This window comes from Tiliqua scincoides, chromosome 16, assembly GCF_035046505.1.
Source record: "Tiliqua scincoides isolate rTilSci1 chromosome 16, rTilSci1.hap2, whole genome shotgun sequence".
NCBI classification, from domain to species: domain Eukaryota; kingdom Metazoa; phylum Chordata; class Lepidosauria; order Squamata; family Scincidae; genus Tiliqua; species Tiliqua scincoides.
This window is the reverse complement of record NC_089836.1, coordinates 4,304,021-4,323,301: the sequence shown is the minus strand read 5'-3', so window position 1 is coordinate 4,323,301 and position 19,281 is coordinate 4,304,021. Positions and strand designations below refer to the sequence as shown.

Here is a 19,281-nt window from a genome sequence, read left to right as displayed (position 1 = left end):
TTTTGGCAACTGGCAGCTAATCTTTATATTTTGCAGGCATGGAGCACCTCCTCACCCAAAAAAAAAAAAAAAAAAAAAAAACTATCCTCCATAGGGATTCGAACGCCCAACCTTTGGCTCCGCAGACTAGCGCTTTACCAATTGAGCCATAGCAGCTCTGCAGCTCCCAGCATTCGGAACTAATACTTGAGGCGCTGATGGTCACCAGCTGGGCTCAAGACCTTATATATTAGTTCCGAGCAGCTTGAGCACAAGTGCTCCTATAGCCTAATGGAAAGAGCGCAGGGCTACGGAGCGTGAGGTCGGAGGTTCGAATCCCTCCAAAGCCAAAAAAAATTTTTTTTTTTGCTGCCCCCCCCCCTTGCCGGCAGCGCAAAAAAGGCCGGATGTTTCTGGACTTATGGGCCCCTACCTGTTCTCTTGGTTCTAAGTTGTTTAGCCCCAATTGGGGTCCTGCCAAGTGGGCCAATTGAGGCTGTACAACTTGCCCAAGGCTGTACAGGTGGCAGGACCCATAATCCAGTAACAACCAGCACTTGTCACTCGGCCGAGCCCTCGGCTGGGATCGAACCCGGTTCTGTTGCCTCACGCAGGCTACAAAATCAGTGATCGCCAACTTCACTGAGCCACGGCGCCGGACGAGCTCTGCAGGGCTCCTCGGAGTTTTGTCTTCTAAACTGCTGGGGAGGAATTAAAAAAAAAAAGAGAGCCACAGCAAGTGGCTCTTCTCAGGAAAAACACAGAAAAGGACATAAAAAGTGAGGGGGAATAAAATAAAAATAAATTTAAAAAAATGTTAAAAATTTTAAAAATTAAAAATGTCAAAAAAAAAAGGATGCTAACCACAGTCTGCCTTTCACCCCCTCTGCTCTATTGCCTTCTCAGGGTTCAGGGGGGGGGACGGGACACACTACCCAACTGACACCAGCCCCACAACTAGCATTGCTGGAGGGGCTCCCTGGGCTCAATCCCCCTTCCTTGCAACACAAGCCACTGAGCAGCCTCTGTTCAGTTTCTTATTTTATTTTTATTTTTTAATTTTAATTTTTAAAGTTATTTTTATTAGCAGCATTTACAGACAGCTTTTCAACAGAAAGCTCACAAATTGGTTTACAGAAAAAATCAAGCCAAACTCAATCCCTGTCCCAAAAGGGCAATGCAAAAATATGCAAAAGAGCACCAGCAGGCAGCCAATAGGAAAGGCTCTGCTGGGGGGGAGGGCCAGTCAGTCTCCCCCTGCTGAATGAAAGAGGAGCACCCACTGGAAAAAGTGCCTCTGAGCCAGCTAGCAGGGCCCTTTAAGCTTCCCCCAGAGCTCCCTGGCACCCAGACACAAAGCAATCACAAACACACAGTTTATTCTGATCCAGGCACTGGGATCAAGAGCAAAAGGGGCTTCTACACACACTCCAGGCAGGCAGCTGGCTGAAAGCTCCCCACTAGAGGAGACTCCCAGAACTGCAGGACCCCCCCAGGCAGAAACCCTTTTGGGAGCTTCCCAAAAACAACTCCAAACCCCACAACTAGTAAGCCTGGAGGGGTTCCCTGGGCCAGATCCCCCTTCCCTGCACCAGAAGCCATTCAGCAGCTTCTCTCTCCTATTCCCCTTTAAGGTTCCCAGATGCATCAGTCAGACCCAAAGACAAAGGAATAAGAAACACACACTTTATTCTGATGCCTCCACCAGGAATCAAGAGCAAAAAGGGCTTCTACACACTCCAGGCAGGCAGCTGGCTAAAAGCTCCCCACTAGAGGAGACTCCCAGAACTGCAGGACCACCCCCCCCCCCCAGGCAGAAACCCTTTTGGGAGCTTCCCAAACAAAAGATCAGACCCTAATACACTTTTTCTCACTAGCAGAATCAGTTTAACTTCTCTGAGTTACTCACAGCACCAAAGGAAGGAAGGCTGCCTCTCCCTTAGATCTCTTCCACAACAGTTCTCTGTGTTGCAAGCCTCTTCCTAATTAACCTAACCACTTTCACCTGAATCTTTTACACCAGAGGGAGGAGCCCCATCTGCTCTGATACCAATGCAAGAGAACATAAAAACCCACATAAAATACCAAGACAGGTCTGATGGGGGAAACCTTCTCAGAACTTACACTTGAGCCTCATGGGGGGGGGGGGGAGACAAACAGCCCACCTGGGAATTGGCACCCACAACCACTGGGTCTCTGGGCAGCTTCCAGAGCTCTACACCTGTAGCCCTGGATAGAGCACCCCACCTGGAGTTTCACACCAAGCACCCTAGGATAACTTTGCCAAAAAGACAGCCCACCCAACTCATCTGTGTGCCCCACTCTTAAAACAATTCTCCTGCACCCTTTCCCACTAGCCCCAGCCACTCTTAGGGATCTACCCCAGGGAAGCATTTCCCAGTCTAGCCAGTCCTGCTGGAAACACTCCCCACAGGACCAAACATGCTCAAACCAGCTTGGATGGCTTGAAGACCCCAAGACCCTTCCCCAACATGCATTCCAGAAGATCTATGTCACCTGCCGAAGCCCCAAAGGCATCAGGACAGTTAAGGGGAAGAACCCACTTGCCCCTACTACTAAGCACAATTCAAAGAAAAAAAAACAAAAGCTAAAGTGGTACGAATGCATCTAGCAGATTTTTCTTCCAACAAAACCCAAACAGCAGCTTGGAAGACAACAAAGCTCAGGTCAACTCTTTGCCCCTCCCACCCCCAAAACAGCCCCAACAACAACAGTCAGGATACCTCCCCACTTAAGAAAAACCATCTTTGTTCCATCTCAGACTCTCGGCTGCAAAGGTCTTCCGGACACATCTCTGCACTCAGACTGTGGTACGTCAGGAGAGATCAGGATGGGAGTGGGTTTCTCATCTCATAGCAAGGTATAGACGTGATAGATCTCGTTGGGGAAGTTCTCCTGGGCCAGCATGGCTAATAAGCTTGTGCGCCACCTACATTCAGTTATGTCCTGAACAGAAAGAACCCTGAAGAAACCTCTCACCATCAAGTGGCTCTTTCATTTAAATTTCCTGGCTCTACCAGATAGCATCAGCCTATCCCTCAAGTCTGCAGATAACTGCCTCAGTTTTCCAGATGATGGCTGCGATTCTACGAGGGATAACTTGGGAGTAAACCCTAGGATTCCCATTGAATTTATGCCTGTGTGCACTCAGAGATGATTGGAGCTAAATCCAAGGGGGAAAAATAAAGACGTCTATAGAAGGGTTAGCTTGAGATATCCCTGGAACTACATGCGTTTCTAGCTCTCATTGAGGTCATCAACTTGTGCCTGGACTGTACCACTTCAGAATGCAGTTGGGGGGCTTACACGATGCAATGCTTCTCCAGGCACAAAAATGCCCTGCACACAGAGAGTAGGGGCCTACCCTTCTCCCCCACCTGCTAGTTTTCTAGGTGCAGGGCATTCTTGTGTTTTGAGGACCCTTCTGTCACATGAGCCTACAGTGGCACTCTGAACTGGTACAGCCCAACAGCAGACCTGTGTGACAGGAGGGTCCTTAAGACACAAGAATGCCCTGCAAAATGAACACTCTCAGGGAGTGGGAGGAGCAACTGTGGAGGAGAGCGGGCAACCCTCATCGCTCTGCTGCCTGAGGCACCGAGTTTGCTGCTTGTGTCAGGGGAAGAGGGCTAAGAGTATGAACCTGTGGGACTCCTTGCCACAGGATGTCCCATGTGAGAAAGGTTTCTGACTGGTGCCTTCAGCGGTGTCTGCTGCTTGCATTAGGGCAGAGGCATCCAAACTTTTTGGCAGGAGGGCCACATCATCTCTCTGACACTGTATCAGGGGCTGGGGAAAAAAGAATTAATGTACATTTCAAATTTGAAAAAATTTACATATGCAATTATATTAGAGATTGAACTTATATGAATGAATGAAGGTCTTGCACAAAGCACGGACAGCCTTTCGTTTGCTGCCACTGCTGCATCACAGGCATGAAACAGCAAGCAGTGGAGGGAGCCCTCATCCCACAGCTCACAAGAGAGGTCGGACAGTTAGCCATCACGCTGAGAAAGGGCTGGCAAATAAACAGGGATTTTAAAAAGTCTGCCCTCCTGTGGCTGTGACTGGTGGTGCAAAAGGGCTGGCAGATAAACAGGGATTTTAAAAAGTCTGCCCTCCTGTGGCTGTGAATGGAAGTGCAAAAGGGCTGGCAGATAAACAGGGATTTTAAAAAGTCTGCCCTCCTGTGGCTGTGACTGGAGGTGCAAAAGGGCTGGCAAATAAACAGGGATTTTAAAAAGTCTGCCCTCCTGTGGCTGTGAATGGAAGTGCAAAAGGGCTGGCAAATAAACAGGGATTTTAAAAAGTCTGCCCTCCTGTGGCTGTGAATGGAAGTGCAGAAGGGCTGGCAGATAAACAGGGATTTTAAAAAGTCTGCCCTCCTGTGGCTGTGACTGGAGGTGCAAAAGGGCTGGCAAATAAACAGGGATTTTAAAAAGTCTGCCCTCCTGTGGCTGTGAATGGAAGTGCAGAAGGGCTGGCAGATTAACAAGTCTCCGGAAGGCCAGAGGTTCATTGGAGACTGGGGGCTCCCTGCAGGCCGGATTGGGAGTCCTGGAGGGCAGCAAGTGGCCCCAGGGCCAGGGTTTGGGCACCCCTGCATTAGGAAGAGGGCTAAGAGTATTAACCTGTGGGATTCCTTGCCACAGGATGTCCCATGTGAGAAAGGTTTTACTGATGGGCCAAGCCTGAGATCATCCAGTACACCAAAATCCACAGCAGGGTACAGTTGGTGACTTTAATGTTTCTCTTTGAGCAAGTTCTTATGAACTCCACGGGGCTTTCTGTGGAGTACAGAAAGTACCTGTACCCAAGTACCTGTGGGGTACCTGTGGGGTCCCCAAGTACCTGTGGGGAATGCTATGCCCCCTTGCTGTTTGGGGGCAGAACAAGGCCCCCAAGGATATTGCCCCCCATTTCCTAGCAGAAGCCCTTGCATGGCCAGCATCGGGGGGGGGCTGCATTCTTGTCCCCAGCAGAAGGACCACAGCAGCACTGCTACTCCCAAGTCTACAGGATCTGCTACAGGATCAGCCTTACTCATAGGAAGGAAGACTGGCTGCAGGACCTGCATTGCAGATGGCTAGGACTCTGCTCCAGGGTCTCATTAATGGTCAGAGCATTGCACGTGGGGGGGAGAGCCCCCCTCCACCTCTCTCCCCTCTGTCTCCACTCCTCCTGCAGGGCTCCCAAGCTGCTCCTGCCCCCTTGCTGTTGGGGAGCAGGATCAGCCCCCCCAAAACTCCTTGCCCCCTCACCCATGGCACCCTTGCAGTCCTGGGGGGAATTTCTGTCAAAAAGGATCAGGACCAGCAGCGACACAAGTCCACGGGCCAAACTCCCTGTAAAAGAAGTCACAATAGGATGGCCTTAATGTTGCACTATGAAACCTCAAGCAGATAAAGAAAGACATTGTTAAAACTCATAGATCCTGTGTAGTTAACTGCTAGGGTTGGGGGACCCACTTTTCCAAAGGAGAACCTGTCAGGACCCACCAGAAGTGATGGCATGACCAGAAGTCACATCATTAAGTGGGAAAGTTTTTAACAACCCTACCCACGCTTACCCAGGAGTCAGTCCCATTGACTATCACAGGCTACTAGGTAAATGTTTTGAAGTACAGAGCTGTCACGTTCCCCCAAATGCAGTCACATCCCATGGGAGCATCTTTGGGGACTACAGGGGACTAAAGCACCTGCCTTTCTTCCCCTCCTTCTCACACGCACAGGTTTCTCTTTTGCCTGCAGCCCTTTGATATACAACTACTACAATAATGGAGTGTGAACCACAACAACACAAACCTTTGAGGTCTCCTGTCTCTTCTCTAAAACAGGCATTAAGGCTGCAAGGGATGGGCACTTTGGGACAGGGCCATTAGAAGCCCTGATTTTCCCCCAATTTATATCACTTCACTGGGCAGTCATCCTCCTGCAGGACAACTAACTGCCCACAAGTAGGGGGGGATTTCCTCCACCCCCACCCCATAAAAAAATTTCTCCATTAAAATAGCAAATTGTGGGCCCAATCCTATCCAATTTTCCAGTTCGGGTGCAGTTGAGCCCTTGGCGTACGTGCTGTGTCATGTGGTGGAGGATCAGTCACTGCGTACACCAGAGTTGGAAAGTTGAATAGGATTGGGACCTGCGGTGCTACCTGCTTTTTATTCCAAGGGTGCATTTTCATAAATCACAATCCCTTTACAAATGTACTAGGGGTGTCCCCAGTGCAGCCACAGTGTCATTCCAACAGGGAAAAATAATCTCCTTTTAATTTCTGGAAAATATCTTAAACACCAAATGCCCTGTTTGTATTAAGATATTTTAACATCAAAAAGGTGAGGCTTCTTCTTCTTTTTTTTTAAAGAACTCTGCCCTTGAGAGAGCTATGAAGTGGAGGCAAGCCAGGGCTCCTACTATCATGACTGAGGGCACAATCCTATGGGCATCTACTTGACACTGAGTCCCATGGGTGGGATCTGAGTCCCATGCCAGGGACAGAATGTCCCTCAGAGCCTGCAGTCAGTGACCCCCCTCTATGCCTCTTATGGGGAATACTCCCCCCACTCACAGCATGACTAAAAGCTGCACCTCACCCTTGCTGTTGGTGAGCAGAAGGAGGCCCCCAAAGCTACTGCCCCCCCATCCCTAGCAGAAGTCCTTGCACTGCAAGAGTACCGGGGGGGGGGCTGCATTCTAGATCCACATCAGAAGGACCCCAAAGCCTGGCCTGAGTAGGGAGAAGGTCCCTCCCAGTAGATCTGCCCCCCCCCCCAAGCCTTGCAGGCAGACTGCAGCGTGAGTTACTTTCTTGCTAACAGGGAGTCAGTATAGAGTTGCTGCAGGACTAGCAGGAAAGGCATCAGCTGCACTCCAGAGGCACTGCACGTGGGGGGGGAGGACAGAGACCCCCACACACCTGGAGCAGAGCAGGAGGCGGGCAGGGCGTCCGAGGCCTGGAGGGAGACTGGGGGAGAGACCCGTAGGACCGGCAGGCCGCCCACCTGCTTTGCACCGGGAGCCCCGTTCCTGCGGGCACTCGCTCCTCCGGGGGGCCGGCTGGGCTTCCTCGCGAGCAGCCTTGCGCAGGAAGGCCCCCTGGGCGTGGTGCGTGTCCCCGGAAGGGCTGCCCATAGGCTGGGCTTCCTCGCAATTAGGGGCAGGTGGGAGACGGCCGCCTGGCAGCCAGCAGGCGCAGCGGGGCTGGGGCTCTCCAAGGCGGGCGGGCAGGACTTGAACCCAGCACCCTCCGTGCCCCTTCCTCAGATCCCCCCATGCAGTCTGGGGGACTTTTGCTTCTGACTCCCCACATCTCCCAAAGGAAAGAAAGAAGGGCTCTCACACCCAGTGGCCCCGCCTTGTCACCCCCCAAGCGTCTGCACCATGAAAGGGACTGAACCCCATGCCCCCCCCTTTGGACTCCAAGCTCAGTCAGTGGCAAACTCCTGGCCCTCTCGCCCAGTGGGAGGGGGGAAGCCCACAGCACAGACTCACAAAGTGGTGCAACAGGCCCCCTCCTTGAAGGGCTGCTGCAGGGGTGCTCACACTTTTTTTGGCTCGAGAGCTACTTTGAAACCCAGCAAGGCCCGGAGATCTACCCGAGTTTTATTTTTTTACAATGTTTGCGCCATCATAACATATAACATTTATGTGTACAATGTATGCTGGTGTACCTTGAGCCCCACTGAGTATGACAGGACTTACTCCTGACTAGACATGCCTAGGATTAGGCTGTGAGGCTGCAATCCTAGCCACACTTACCTGGGAGTAAGCCCCATTGAGTACAATGGGCCTTACTCCCGGCGTTTCCTCCCAGAGGCACCTGAAGGGGGGGGTCGGCACTCCGAGATCTACTCATTTTGCCTCGCGATCTACTGGTAGATCGCGATCCACCTATTGCGCACCCCTGGGCTGCTGCATCTCTCAAAGGTTTCAATGCTCCAGCGGCATCTGGTGTTGAGATGAAGGGGCCGTGTGCAAGCAGCCCAGAGAAGGGCATAGCCAGCTGAGGGGGGATGGTTCTACTGCCAGTCTGTGCTGGGTGCAAGGAAGTGAACGCCTAAGTGCAGCTGTTCATTTCAGAGAACAGGCACCCTGGTTGTTGTTGCGGGGGATAATCTGACAATCCAGCCCCTTAGTTCTGGCACCCGTCTTTCCGGCCAGCCGTATTGTGTGGGTCTCCCCACACAAGCTTTTCTCCCAGGCTGGAGAAACGGAGCTCAAACAACTGCCCTGGATGACGGCTGGCCATTCTGCAAACAGTGTTTTCCTCACAGTGTTTGCATTTACAGGCCCCCGCCAATCGCGTACTTGGCTTGCGCATCAATCCAGCCCATTTGCGTACATCTATTTGATTGACAACTAGACCGTGGGTGTTTGAAAAGGTGGGTGCCGGCCCAGAAAACCTTTGCCTACCATGGTCAGAGCAGTGGGATTCCGAGCAGAAGCCAGTCCCACCACGCTTGCTCATTCAGGGCCCAATGCTATCTAATTTTCCAGCACCGGTGCAGCTATACCACTGCATCCTGTGCCCTGATTCCGCTTCCCACCCCACGCAAGTAAATGGGACTTACTTCTGGGTAAGTGTGAGTAGGATTGCAGCCCAGGACTGTTAACAGTTTTCCTGCTTGATGACGTCACTTCCGGCGGGTCCTGACAGATTCTCATTCTAAAAAGTGGGTCCTGGTGCTAAATGTGTGAGAACCGCTGGTCTAGATCTCGTCTGATCTCGGAAGCTAAGCAGGGTCAGGCCTGGTTAGTACTTGGATGGGAGGTGCTGTAGGCTTATACCATAGTCTTTCGAGACTGAGGGTTGCCAACCAACCACTGGTCTAGGATATAACAGTTGCTTTTGTCTCTGATAAGGGCTTTCAGTTCTTTTTTCAGAAGGAGATCTTGAGAGCAAGCAGTACTGGAATTGGAATCTCTTGCTGACCTAAACTCAAGGAACAGTCTTTTATATACTGACCGGGAAGGTAAAAAGTGAAAACACTTCATTTCCATGAGGATATCTGAGAGTTCAAAAGCTGAGTGAGAGGCGCGACTATCTTTTCTTTATTTTTCCAGAGGTGGGCATCCCTTCTGCTGAAGCAAATGAGAATCTGGTTATTTTGAAGTATTTGTTGCCCTTTCCTTTGTTCTTCATGCTTTACCCCCCTGGAACCTGATATCTCAGTTAGGGAGGAGGAGGATTTAATGGTGTCCTTGGTGTTAATTGCCACAGGCTGTCGCCTGGCAGTACTCAGAGCTGGGTGGACTGAATTCAGAGTTATGGCTTCCAGTTGCCCCTCAATTTTGTTTAGATGACCTAATATTACTAATAAATCTCTGCAGATATAAAGCATATTTCTCCTGACCCAATTGTTGGAGAACCTGATCCGAGGCAACCTGCATTAACGGAGCACTGTTAGCCTTATGATTCTGCCTGGAGGTAATTCACTTTTCAGCTTTTCTCTCCACTTTGGTTGTGCATCTGCTGTCTTTTGGCACTCCACAAACTACATCATCTGTAGATTCTACAGGTTCTGTCACCAAAGCAGTAAATCTATTGCTTCTACTCTCAGAGTAAGTCCAATGATGGAAGAGGGGAAGAAGCTTTTGATTCTCTCTTGTTTCTTTTTCCTCTTCTTTCTCAAACTTCCCTCCTCTAAACACACACACACACACACACACACACACACACACACACAGAATAAATTGCATTTAGATTGTGCGCATGATCTTGCAATGGCCTCACTAGGCTTGACTTTGGCCATGCAGGATATAAACTTTTTAAAAATTAAATTGTATTTTTTTTTTAATGGAAAGCTTTGCTATGAGGATATTTCTCAAATTGTTTTGTGGTTTACGTGTTTGTTACACTCTCCTACCGTTGAAAGAGAAGACGGGCCATGGGCCTTCTTCATTGAAGAACAAAAATGCCAGTTTTGGGGCTATCATTTGTGTGCATGTGTAAGCATGGCATTGCTATGGGGGTGCAGACTGTACCAGGTGAGGCATGGGGAGGGGGGGTGATGCCACTCGTGGCCCAAATTGTGGAAATCTTGGTACTTTGGAATACCATCATGTTCTATATCATTTGACGCATAGTTTAATGCAGAATGCAATGAAACAAACCACATTGAAATACGTATATTCTATCAAGTGTTGTGGCCAAATAACCAGAAAAGGAGAACACAACTGTCATATGTCACAAAAAGTGGATTTTCCTAACTTAAAACTGACCAAGGAGACACTGTTATGACACAGCAGGGAAACCGATAAAGAGTTAGTGTGAGCTCTCATTTCCATGGATCAGAGGTCATACTAAAATTCTGATTCGCCTGTCTGCTTATCAAGATGGCCACCTCTTTTTTTTGTCGTTGTTGGTTACTGGTTTGATGGGCAATCTGGAAATTATATGAAATTTGTTGTATATTAATACTGTTGTATATGAAACTGTTGTATATTGTACTGTTGTTTCAATACTGTTGTATATGAAAATAAATAAAGCGAATGGGGTGACACCAACCGTAGTATGCCTTTGCATTTACATTATGTGCATAATACTGCAATTTATTTTCCGTCTGTCTCATGAAGGAATGGGGAAACTTCCTCTTACATAACAGTTCCAGTTTAAAGGAAACCACTGTGTAGACGCCAATCTGATTTAAGTGACAAAGCCCCCAATAGCTGTGCCTTGTATCTTCCCAGTCAGAAAATGGAGAACCAGAAGCAATTAATAAGTTTACTGTGGCAGATAATTACACCATCCTGCTTATGGTAACATCTTTCTCTAGAGGCTGTGGCGCCTCATCTGTTTGTATTTTTTTTTCTCCTTTAGAACACTTACAACTGAAACAAAAATAATTCTCTACAAAAGAAAGCGTTGGAACTGTAAACTATACGGCAGAAGCCTGGATAGACACGTGTTACACTTTTGGCGCGATAACAGAGCAGCCTTGATTTAGTCCTGGTCTTTTGAGTGCAAGGAAAAGGAAAACCGAAGTCTCACAATGAAGGATAAAAACCGAAAGGAGGTACAAAACTTAATCAATTTCAGCAACTTGATTTGTAGGCAACGGTATAATTCAGGGCTGGGCTGGAGCAGGCCAATGGAGGTGGAACCACAGAGTCCCCCAGAGTCCCTGAAAGCGCTGGTCTCGACTGAGAGTGGTTCTTCCAAAACAAGAAACTTGAAGAGGAAAAGGGAGGGGTGGTGGTTCGTGGCAGGCTCCTCAGCACCTGTGCAAAGTGGAAGGATGACGAGGTCACCCGCTAAAGACCGAGGAAGAAATGCAAGTCCCCTGTGCTCTCCCTAGTCCCCAAGCCAGTGTCATAAGCTCGGTCTGCCATGTTGCGGCTCTGTCCAGCTGGGGTCCGTGGCGACTTGGGGCCCCTTCTGCTGCTTCCTGTAAGCTAGAGAAACAAAAGGCTGAGAGGACTGTGCTGGCGCTGGCAAAAGGCCCCCTCTCAGCTGACTTGCCCATCTCTCCCCCCTCTGGGCCTATTCTCGAGGCATTTTCCATGGGCTCCGCTGTGACTCCTGGAGCTCAAAGGTTCAAGAGGTGTCGCAGCAGCAGGCCCAGCACGCTGACTAGGCTGGTCGCTGGGCTGAGGTACGTGCTGGAGGCAGAGTTGCAGTCCTTGTTCTCGCCCTCGCACTTGGACTGCTCGCAGAGGACCCCTTTGAAACCGGGGGCGCAGAAGCAGCGCTCGTTGTTGTAGCAGGTGCCCCCGTTCTGGCAAAGCAAGAGCTCATCATCACAGACGTTTGCTGTGGAAAGAGAGCGAAATTATGGAGCGGTGGCTGTAGAGAAATATCCCCCCCGCCCCCCAGTGCACTGTAATTCTGGATGTCGCTGATTTGTCTGGACACCAGCCTGAAAAGGAGTCAAGACAGATTCTCTCTTAGGTGACTGCATGCTGGGAGTCTGGCCCCGTTGACTCTGCTGGGAATACTTGGGGTGGTTCATAAGAACATAAGAGCATAAGAACAGCCCCACTGGATCAGGCCATAGGCCCATCTAGTCCAGCTTCCTGTATCTCACAGCGGCCCACCAAATGCCCCAGGGAGCATAAGAACATAAGAACAGCCCCACTGGATCAGGCCATAGGCCCATCTAGTCCAGCTCCCTGTATCTCACAGCGGCCCACCAAATGCCCCAGGGAGCACACCAGATAACAAGAGATCTGCATCCTGGTGCCCTCCCTTGCATTGGCATTCTGACATAACCCATTTCTAAAATCAGGAGGTTGCGCATACACATCAGGGCTTGTACCCCGTAATGGATTTTTCCTCCAGAAACTTGTCCAATCCCCTTTTAAAGGCGTCCAGGCTAGACGCCATCACCACATCCTGTGGCAAGGAGTTCCACAGACCGACCACACGCTGAGTAAAGAAATATTTTCTTTTGTCTGTTCTAACTCTCCCAACACTCCATTTTAGTGGCTGTCCCCTGGTTCTGGTGTTATGTGAGAGTGTAAAGAGCATCTCCCTATCCACTCTGTCCATCCCCTGCATAATTTTGTATGTCTCAATCATGTCCCCCCTCAGGCACCTCTTTTCTAGGCTGAAGAGGCCCAAACGCTGTAGCCTTTCCTGATAAGGAAGGTGCCCCAGCCCCGTAATCATCTTAGTCGCTCTTTCAGCAAAGGTATTGCCTTTCTGGGGGAGGAAGTACAGGGGCAAAAAGTAGCATTGCACCATGTGCCCTCTGATTTCAAAAGGGGGCCTGCTCAAGATGGGGGGAGCTTGAGCAAGACAACACCTTTAGAGCCACAGTTTTGAGCATTTACCTCTCGGACTCCAGTTTGAGCCTGCCCCGCTCCACCTATGGAATGGCTTTGCAGTAGATGGTTGCTCAGCCTGTCACTGCGTGTACGCTTTGTCCTTTCCCTCACAGAGTTGCTATGATCCATAGCCCAGATGTAACATCCAATATGGCAGTGATCTGATCTGGCCTGCAAACCCCTGCCCCCAAGCTGAGTACAGCTCTGGATAACAGCCCAGTGGAAGCTTGACAAACTCCTGTTTCTACTGCTTGTCTGCACTTTCCAATATGAGGGGGTCTTTAAACATATGGCAGACTATGTGCTATTACTGGGAGGGGGTGCATTCAGCATGGTGGGGTCAGGAGGTGGGGAGATCTGGATTAGATTGATGATAGGACCAGCCTCTCTTGCCTTGACTAGCAGCAAGATGCAAGGTCTCTTGCTCACACTCCTGTCTTCTACGTGAACCTGGTTTTGTGACACTTTAGAATGCAATCCTATGTCAGTAACTTCAGTGGGACTTACTCTCAGGATTGCAGCCTAAGTGCCTCTACCAGTCCCCTCCAGCCCGGAAGCCTATCTCCCTTGGCAGCCTGTCTCAGCAGGGGTGGAGGAAAGTGGTACTTACGGAAACAACCCTGGCTCCAGTAGTAGTTGGGCAGGCAGTCGTCACACTTGGGCCCAGTGCTGCCTTCTTTGCACTCACAGTAGCCGGTCTCATTGCAGCGGTTGGCCACCGAACCTACTCGATTGCAGTTGCAGTCTGTACAAACACATTGCAAGGTCAGTAAAAAATAGGAGAGCAGGAGTGTGTGTTCTGCACAAATTAGCTTTATCATTGAGCTGATAGAACCATAAACCCCCCCTCCCCAATTATTTAATCTCAGTACATTGGAATATTCATATCAACAGATGCATCTCATTTGCCTGTAAACCCTTTGTGAACTGTGTGTTAAAGTTCATAAAGAATGATTTAAGCTTGAAAGCCTACTGCCATTTTTGACGCGTCGGGGCCATGCTCAAATGCTTTGCCCCTTTGCCGCGTCCTCTCCAATGCGCGCAGGAATTGGGACTGGAGATAGCACCCAGGTGTGCAATGGCAAGAGGAGAAGATACAGCCACCTGGTTATGTGTACTCAGGCCCGCAGATGTGTGTTAAAAGGGGTTACTGAGTCTTGTCCAAGAAGCCCCCAAACTCCTTGACCTGGCCCTGAGTGGCAGATGGGTTAGAGAGAAACTAGCACAAGGGTCCTCTCCAACCACCACTGGTAGCTCTCACCTCCCCCTGTTGCTGTCCCCTTGTGGCCACCCAAGTCCACCTCTGCTACTCACCTACACATACATTCTCATCGTCCAGCTCTGTTGAGCTATTCCGGTAGTAACCCAGCCGGCAGTACTGACAGTGCTGCCCCCTGGTGTTGTGTTTGCAGCTGACGCAGTGCACCACATTCAGGAAGTCTATGAAGCTGCAGCGGTTGGAGTGACCATAACATTCGCAATCTGCAAGGGCCGGGGAGAGTGGGGGAAAAACATGTGAGGAAGGACTCTCTGTGCTCATCTTTCTGCTGCTTGCACAGCCCAGAATAAGAAGAGGGCCATTTCTGTCAGGTGAAACTGTCTGGGGAGAGAAAAGCATAGCAGAAAGAATTTGGGGTGCAAGATGCCTCTTGTCCGCAATCTGACAGCAACCAGCTGGACTTGCAAAATGGCGACGCAGCAGAGACAATACTGGTCAGGGCTACAACTGTTAGCTCCAGGAGAGGCAGCCATCTCTCTCCCCCAGACTCAGCCAGGGTGGGGGGAACTTAATCAGGACTAGCGGACGCATGAGGCCAACTGGAGACGGTTGAAGGATGCAGGCAAAGGGGAGTGGCGGTGACACATTTGGTTAGCTGCCTCGGGCGCCAAGAAGTCTTGGATTACCTGGGTTCAAATCTGGAGCAGGGACAAAGGGGGACATCGGAGTTGTAACCACCTCTCTCAGGCTGTGGGTGCCTCCAGAATGCCCCTTGAAAAAGTTAGGCTGGTGAGGAGGTTGCCTTTCTCACATGAACATTTATATTTAAATTGTGTGTTTTCAAAACTGCTTTGGGTATCCCTGCAAACACACTGGGTTACAAACAGCTGCTACAGCTGGCCCTGAAATGGGTCTACAAGAGGGGGACCAGGGGTTGGATGGCTGGGGGTCCTGCGCCCTTCCCCTAGTTAACACTCTGCTGGGAAAGAAAGAAAAAAAAATGCCCCACATGCACACACAGTTGAGCATGCAGGCCTGGACTGCGCTTGGCATCAAGGGCTGTGGCTTGACTGCTCATTTCCAGTTTGGCTTTGCCAGGAATGGGATGAAAGGGCAGAATGCAGACACCAGACGGACACATCAAGGGAGCAGGCATGCAACAGGCTTGAGGAAGTGAGAGTCAAGGGGTCTGGCTCTTCCCCCCCCCCTCCACACACACACACACATTTCACCGTTTCCTTGGGAAGGACTGGTTGCAGGTTGAGGCAAAGCTGCCCCAGTGACTTCAGTAAGACTAGCCTGGAGCAAGTAATTCAATTATAAGGATCCCAAACTGCTCCTGTCCCTTTTACTGAAGCAATTCACATGCAGCGATTCATCAGGTGGAGCCTTGTTCCGCATCTACACAGCAGGTTCCTCTCAAAGGTCCAGGAAGGGGGTCCATTAGTTTGCTAAAAGGCAGCAGCCCCATGAAATGGTGCCCACCCAGGAGGACGGTGCAGCCTGAAGCAGATCGCCAAATGGCTTGCCTGCCATGTCCCTTTCCCCCCTATAAAAACCACACTTCCATTTCCAAGCACTTTTCATTAGGAAGGGAAAAGGAGAATCAGCAGAGCTCCAAGCCGTGGCCATTCGCAGTGAGGGGCCTTAACCACTTATGCAGGGCACACGCGACTGAATTCCCCACTGATTTTCTGAGTGCAAGGGACGTTCCCTTCCCTGATCCTACCCACATTTACTGCCACGGAGGTCTCAGGCAGCAAGGGGTGGAGGTGGGAAGCATCAGCTTTTTGCACCCTTTCTGAGATTTTCGGCTCACAGGTCCCCAGGGCTCCGCCTCATCTTACCTTTAAACGTGTTGAGAGACGCCAGCGGGATGGAGCTGGATTTGAGCCGGATGAGTTTGGAGGCCTTGGAGGAGGCTTGGAAAGATGGAAGACATCACTTTCCCCTCCGCTTTCAGTACAAACACACAGGCTACACCTCCTACACTACAACAGGAAGCAGCTTCAGAACGACACCAGCAAGCCATCACACACTCACTGGCACTCCCCAAAACCTATTTCAGCACAGCAGCTGGCAGCTTTCCTGCAGCTGGCCTGGCTTGCTTCTCTCCCTCCCGAGGTCTGGTGCCCCAAAGTGTTGACACACTACACGCTTGTTGCATGGTACAAAGCCAGAGTGATTTGGCCCAACTTCTGGAGAACCCCTTTGCATTGAACTGCAGGTCTCCAATGAGAAAAGGAGCACTGCCAAATTGGACAATCCACGCAACCCAGCACTGGCTGGAGAGAGGCCTCCAGGGTTCTCCAGAGCAGGACCCAAAACAGGAGCCCTCTGCTTGCAGCCAACTCCCAGCAGTGCCATTCAAAGGCACGCTGGACGTTTTATTTGGATGATCACTGCTGGACAGATCTGCGTCTGTGGACGCAGCCAAGCCCCTTATGAAAAGCTGCTTGTGTATTTGCATCTCCGTTCTTGCCCCTCCTTATTCTCTCCCAACTTCCTGCTCTTTTTCCCCTGCTGTCAAACTGTTAGCTTGCCAGCTTCATGGGGCAGAGATCTTTGTATGTTTGCATGTACACTGACGGCGCTGTATAAATACTGTATTAATATCGGACTCACTGGACACGATGCACCCCTACTGAGCAGTTTGTTCCATAGCACCACACTCAGCCCTGGTCAGCCAGCCACGTGCAACTCAGCATGTCCATTAACTCTGCTGGGTCTACTCTAGAAACACCAACAGCAAAACTAGCATGGCAACTAAATCATTCAGTCTAAATGCCTTCTAAGCGATCACATCCACTCACTTAGCACAGCTGTGGGGCGGCAAATACCTGGTTTCTTGCCGTGCTTTTTCCCAGTACTGTGAGCGGGTTTGCTCTTTGGAGGAGCTGCATGTGAGGTCAGAGGAAAGCGAAAAAACAACACATCTGAATCAGTATTGGAAGGCTGCAGGTGGGGGGAGGTTGCAAGTGGGAGATGCTACACCTGCCCCAATCCCCCCCCCCCCACTCACCAACTAAAGGTTCAGGCACCTTGTCCGGGTCTGAACCTAGCCACAGTTTGTGGGAGGGGCCTCAGGGGTTTGAAAGATCAGAATTAGTGCCACAAAGGGGGCTCAGCAAAGAACTCTATAGCCTCTGGGTCCACAGCCAAGCTTGGGATCTTGTTCACTCATAAAAGCAAGCTATAAATACACAGTAATCATCACTGGGTGGGCAAGGAACACAGCATAACTGAAGGCCTGTAGACTAGGCACTTTAAGTTGTTTCTGCCCAGCGTTGCATATATGCAACAGGGATCAAATGTGTACACCTTTGGACTGGACAGAAATGAGTTTAAGTGCACTTAGAAGAGCTGCCTATTTCTCCCTGGCTTTGATTGATCAGGTCTCAGCAAACTTTCAAGCACAGTCCTTCTCTGCGGAACTGAGTATCCTCCTTCTCTTCTTGGACAGGCCTGTCAGTTAGTCAAGAAGATCTAGGGCAAAACTCACTGCGAGGCCCAATTTCAAATCTGATTGAAATAGTCACATATATATCTATATCTATATAAAAGCTTAAAAAAATCCAAAGAGCTCAATTCCATAGGGAACAAAACAGAAATAGGACAGGTGCACACAAACATTCCTTCGCTCATTTCTTTTGACAGCAAGCAATCTGGCATTACCTGGAGAACCATCTGACAAAACGTATTTTTAATAATGTGCATCACAGAGTCCACACACCCCCCGCCCGCTTCTTCATGTTTTCAGCTTTTATGCCAAACAATATCTTGATCTGCAGAAATAAGCATGCAATGAGGCTTGTCTCGATGCCGCAAAGGGCTTCACCGGCTCACTTCTGCACAACAAACTACAGGAAGAGGTACAGGAGTTAGGCCCTGAGGGCGGTCCAATGAGACCAACTGATGTGGCCATCTTAGGAAGTGGATGGAGGCACTCACATTCCGGGGGAGGGGGGACATGCTAAGCTTCTCCAGGCACCTAGCTGAAGCTTTAGCAGCCACGATTGGCTATGGAGGCAAAGGGAAGGGACCGCTTTACACCTGCGGCCAGGCATCTGAAGAAACAGCATTTTGCCTTCCCCCCCCCCTTTCATAAGAACAGTCCCGCTGGATCAGGCCATAGGCTCATCTAGTCCAGCTTCCTGTATCTCACAGCGGCCCACCAAATGCTTCAGGAATGCCAGTAGATGGAGCGGGTTTCTGATGCCGCTCCTGTTTGGTTATCACAATCTACCAAGTCGATCACCAAGGCATCAAATGTCACGAGGATTTTCCCATGTGTATTACTTTTCCCTATTCCCACAAGACTATCACAATACCTTGTCAAATATCTCAGACCATCTGAAACACCAATGTTCCAATAATATTTTGAAGTGATTGGAAACAGTGTTATTTGCTTTACTCGGAACTGTTAAGACTTAGGCTGAAAACCTATCTTACTGGAAACAAATACCTCTAATAATAAGCCACCCATTAGAACATCAGAAGAGCCCAGCTGAATCAGGCCAAAGGCCCACCTAATCCAGTTTTCACAGTGGCCCATCAGCTGTCTCTGGCAGCACACAGGACAGGAAGATACCTGCATCCTGGGTGCCACTCCCTTGCACTTGTCATTCTGAGGTAGCCTACTTCTAAAACCAGGAGGTTGCATATACCCATCATGGACCTTTCCTCCACAAATCTGTCCAGTCCCCATTTAAAGGCATCTAGGCCAGGTGCCATCACCATATCCTGCGGCAAAGAGTTTCACAGACAAATGACATGCTGGGTAAAGAAATATTTTCTTTTGTCTGTTCCAACTCTGAATGCTGAATGAAACCACAGGAAAGAACAGGCTTCCTCTTTGAGCCTGAATTTCTGTATCTAAGGATGAGAAACAAGCTCTGACCAAGGAATCTGGGAAACTGGAGGATGTCTATCATCATGGAGACAGAATCAATCCACCAATATGTCCTGGGGGAGCCCGTACCCTGATTGCACAAATCTTGTGGAAATAAATACACTGACTGAGCTGAACCAGGCCAGAAGGCGTTTTTATGAACCCACAGACAAGAACAGAAGACAACCTGGCTAAGACCAATTTGGGGAACTTTCAAGACTGTTGTTGAGAATGACTAAAAAATATTGCAAGCTTTGTAAATTTCTGACAATTTGGAGAAATCTCTGTGGAGATGGAAAACTTCACTGGAAACTGCACCAGGAATTTGGGGAATTTATATCTCTGTGAACTGTTTGGATTTGTAATCCTCTGCCTTGAACCTACTGGTTGAGCCTGAGATA

At 49.8% G+C, this 19,281-nt stretch overlaps 1 protein-coding gene across 1 annotated transcript in view; it reads right to left on the bottom strand.

The window, feature by feature from the left end:
* Positions 1 to 11,121: 11,121 nt before the first annotated feature.
* The window catches only part of NTNG2 (netrin G2), a 71,456-nt gene continuing 63,296 nt past the window's right edge, over positions 11,122 to 19,281 (bottom strand). Inside the window, exons 5-8 of the mRNA XM_066610699.1 lie at positions 15,837 to 15,911; positions 14,085 to 14,252; positions 13,381 to 13,515; positions 11,122 to 11,754 (exon numbers count right to left, since the gene is read on the bottom strand). Of these exons, the coding sequence (XP_066466796.1) occupies positions 11,531 to 11,754; positions 13,381 to 13,515; positions 14,085 to 14,252; positions 15,837 to 15,911 (602 nt within the window). The 3' untranslated portion in view covers positions 11,122 to 11,530. The remainder of the gene's footprint in view (positions 11,755 to 13,380; positions 13,516 to 14,084; positions 14,253 to 15,836; positions 15,912 to 19,281) is intronic.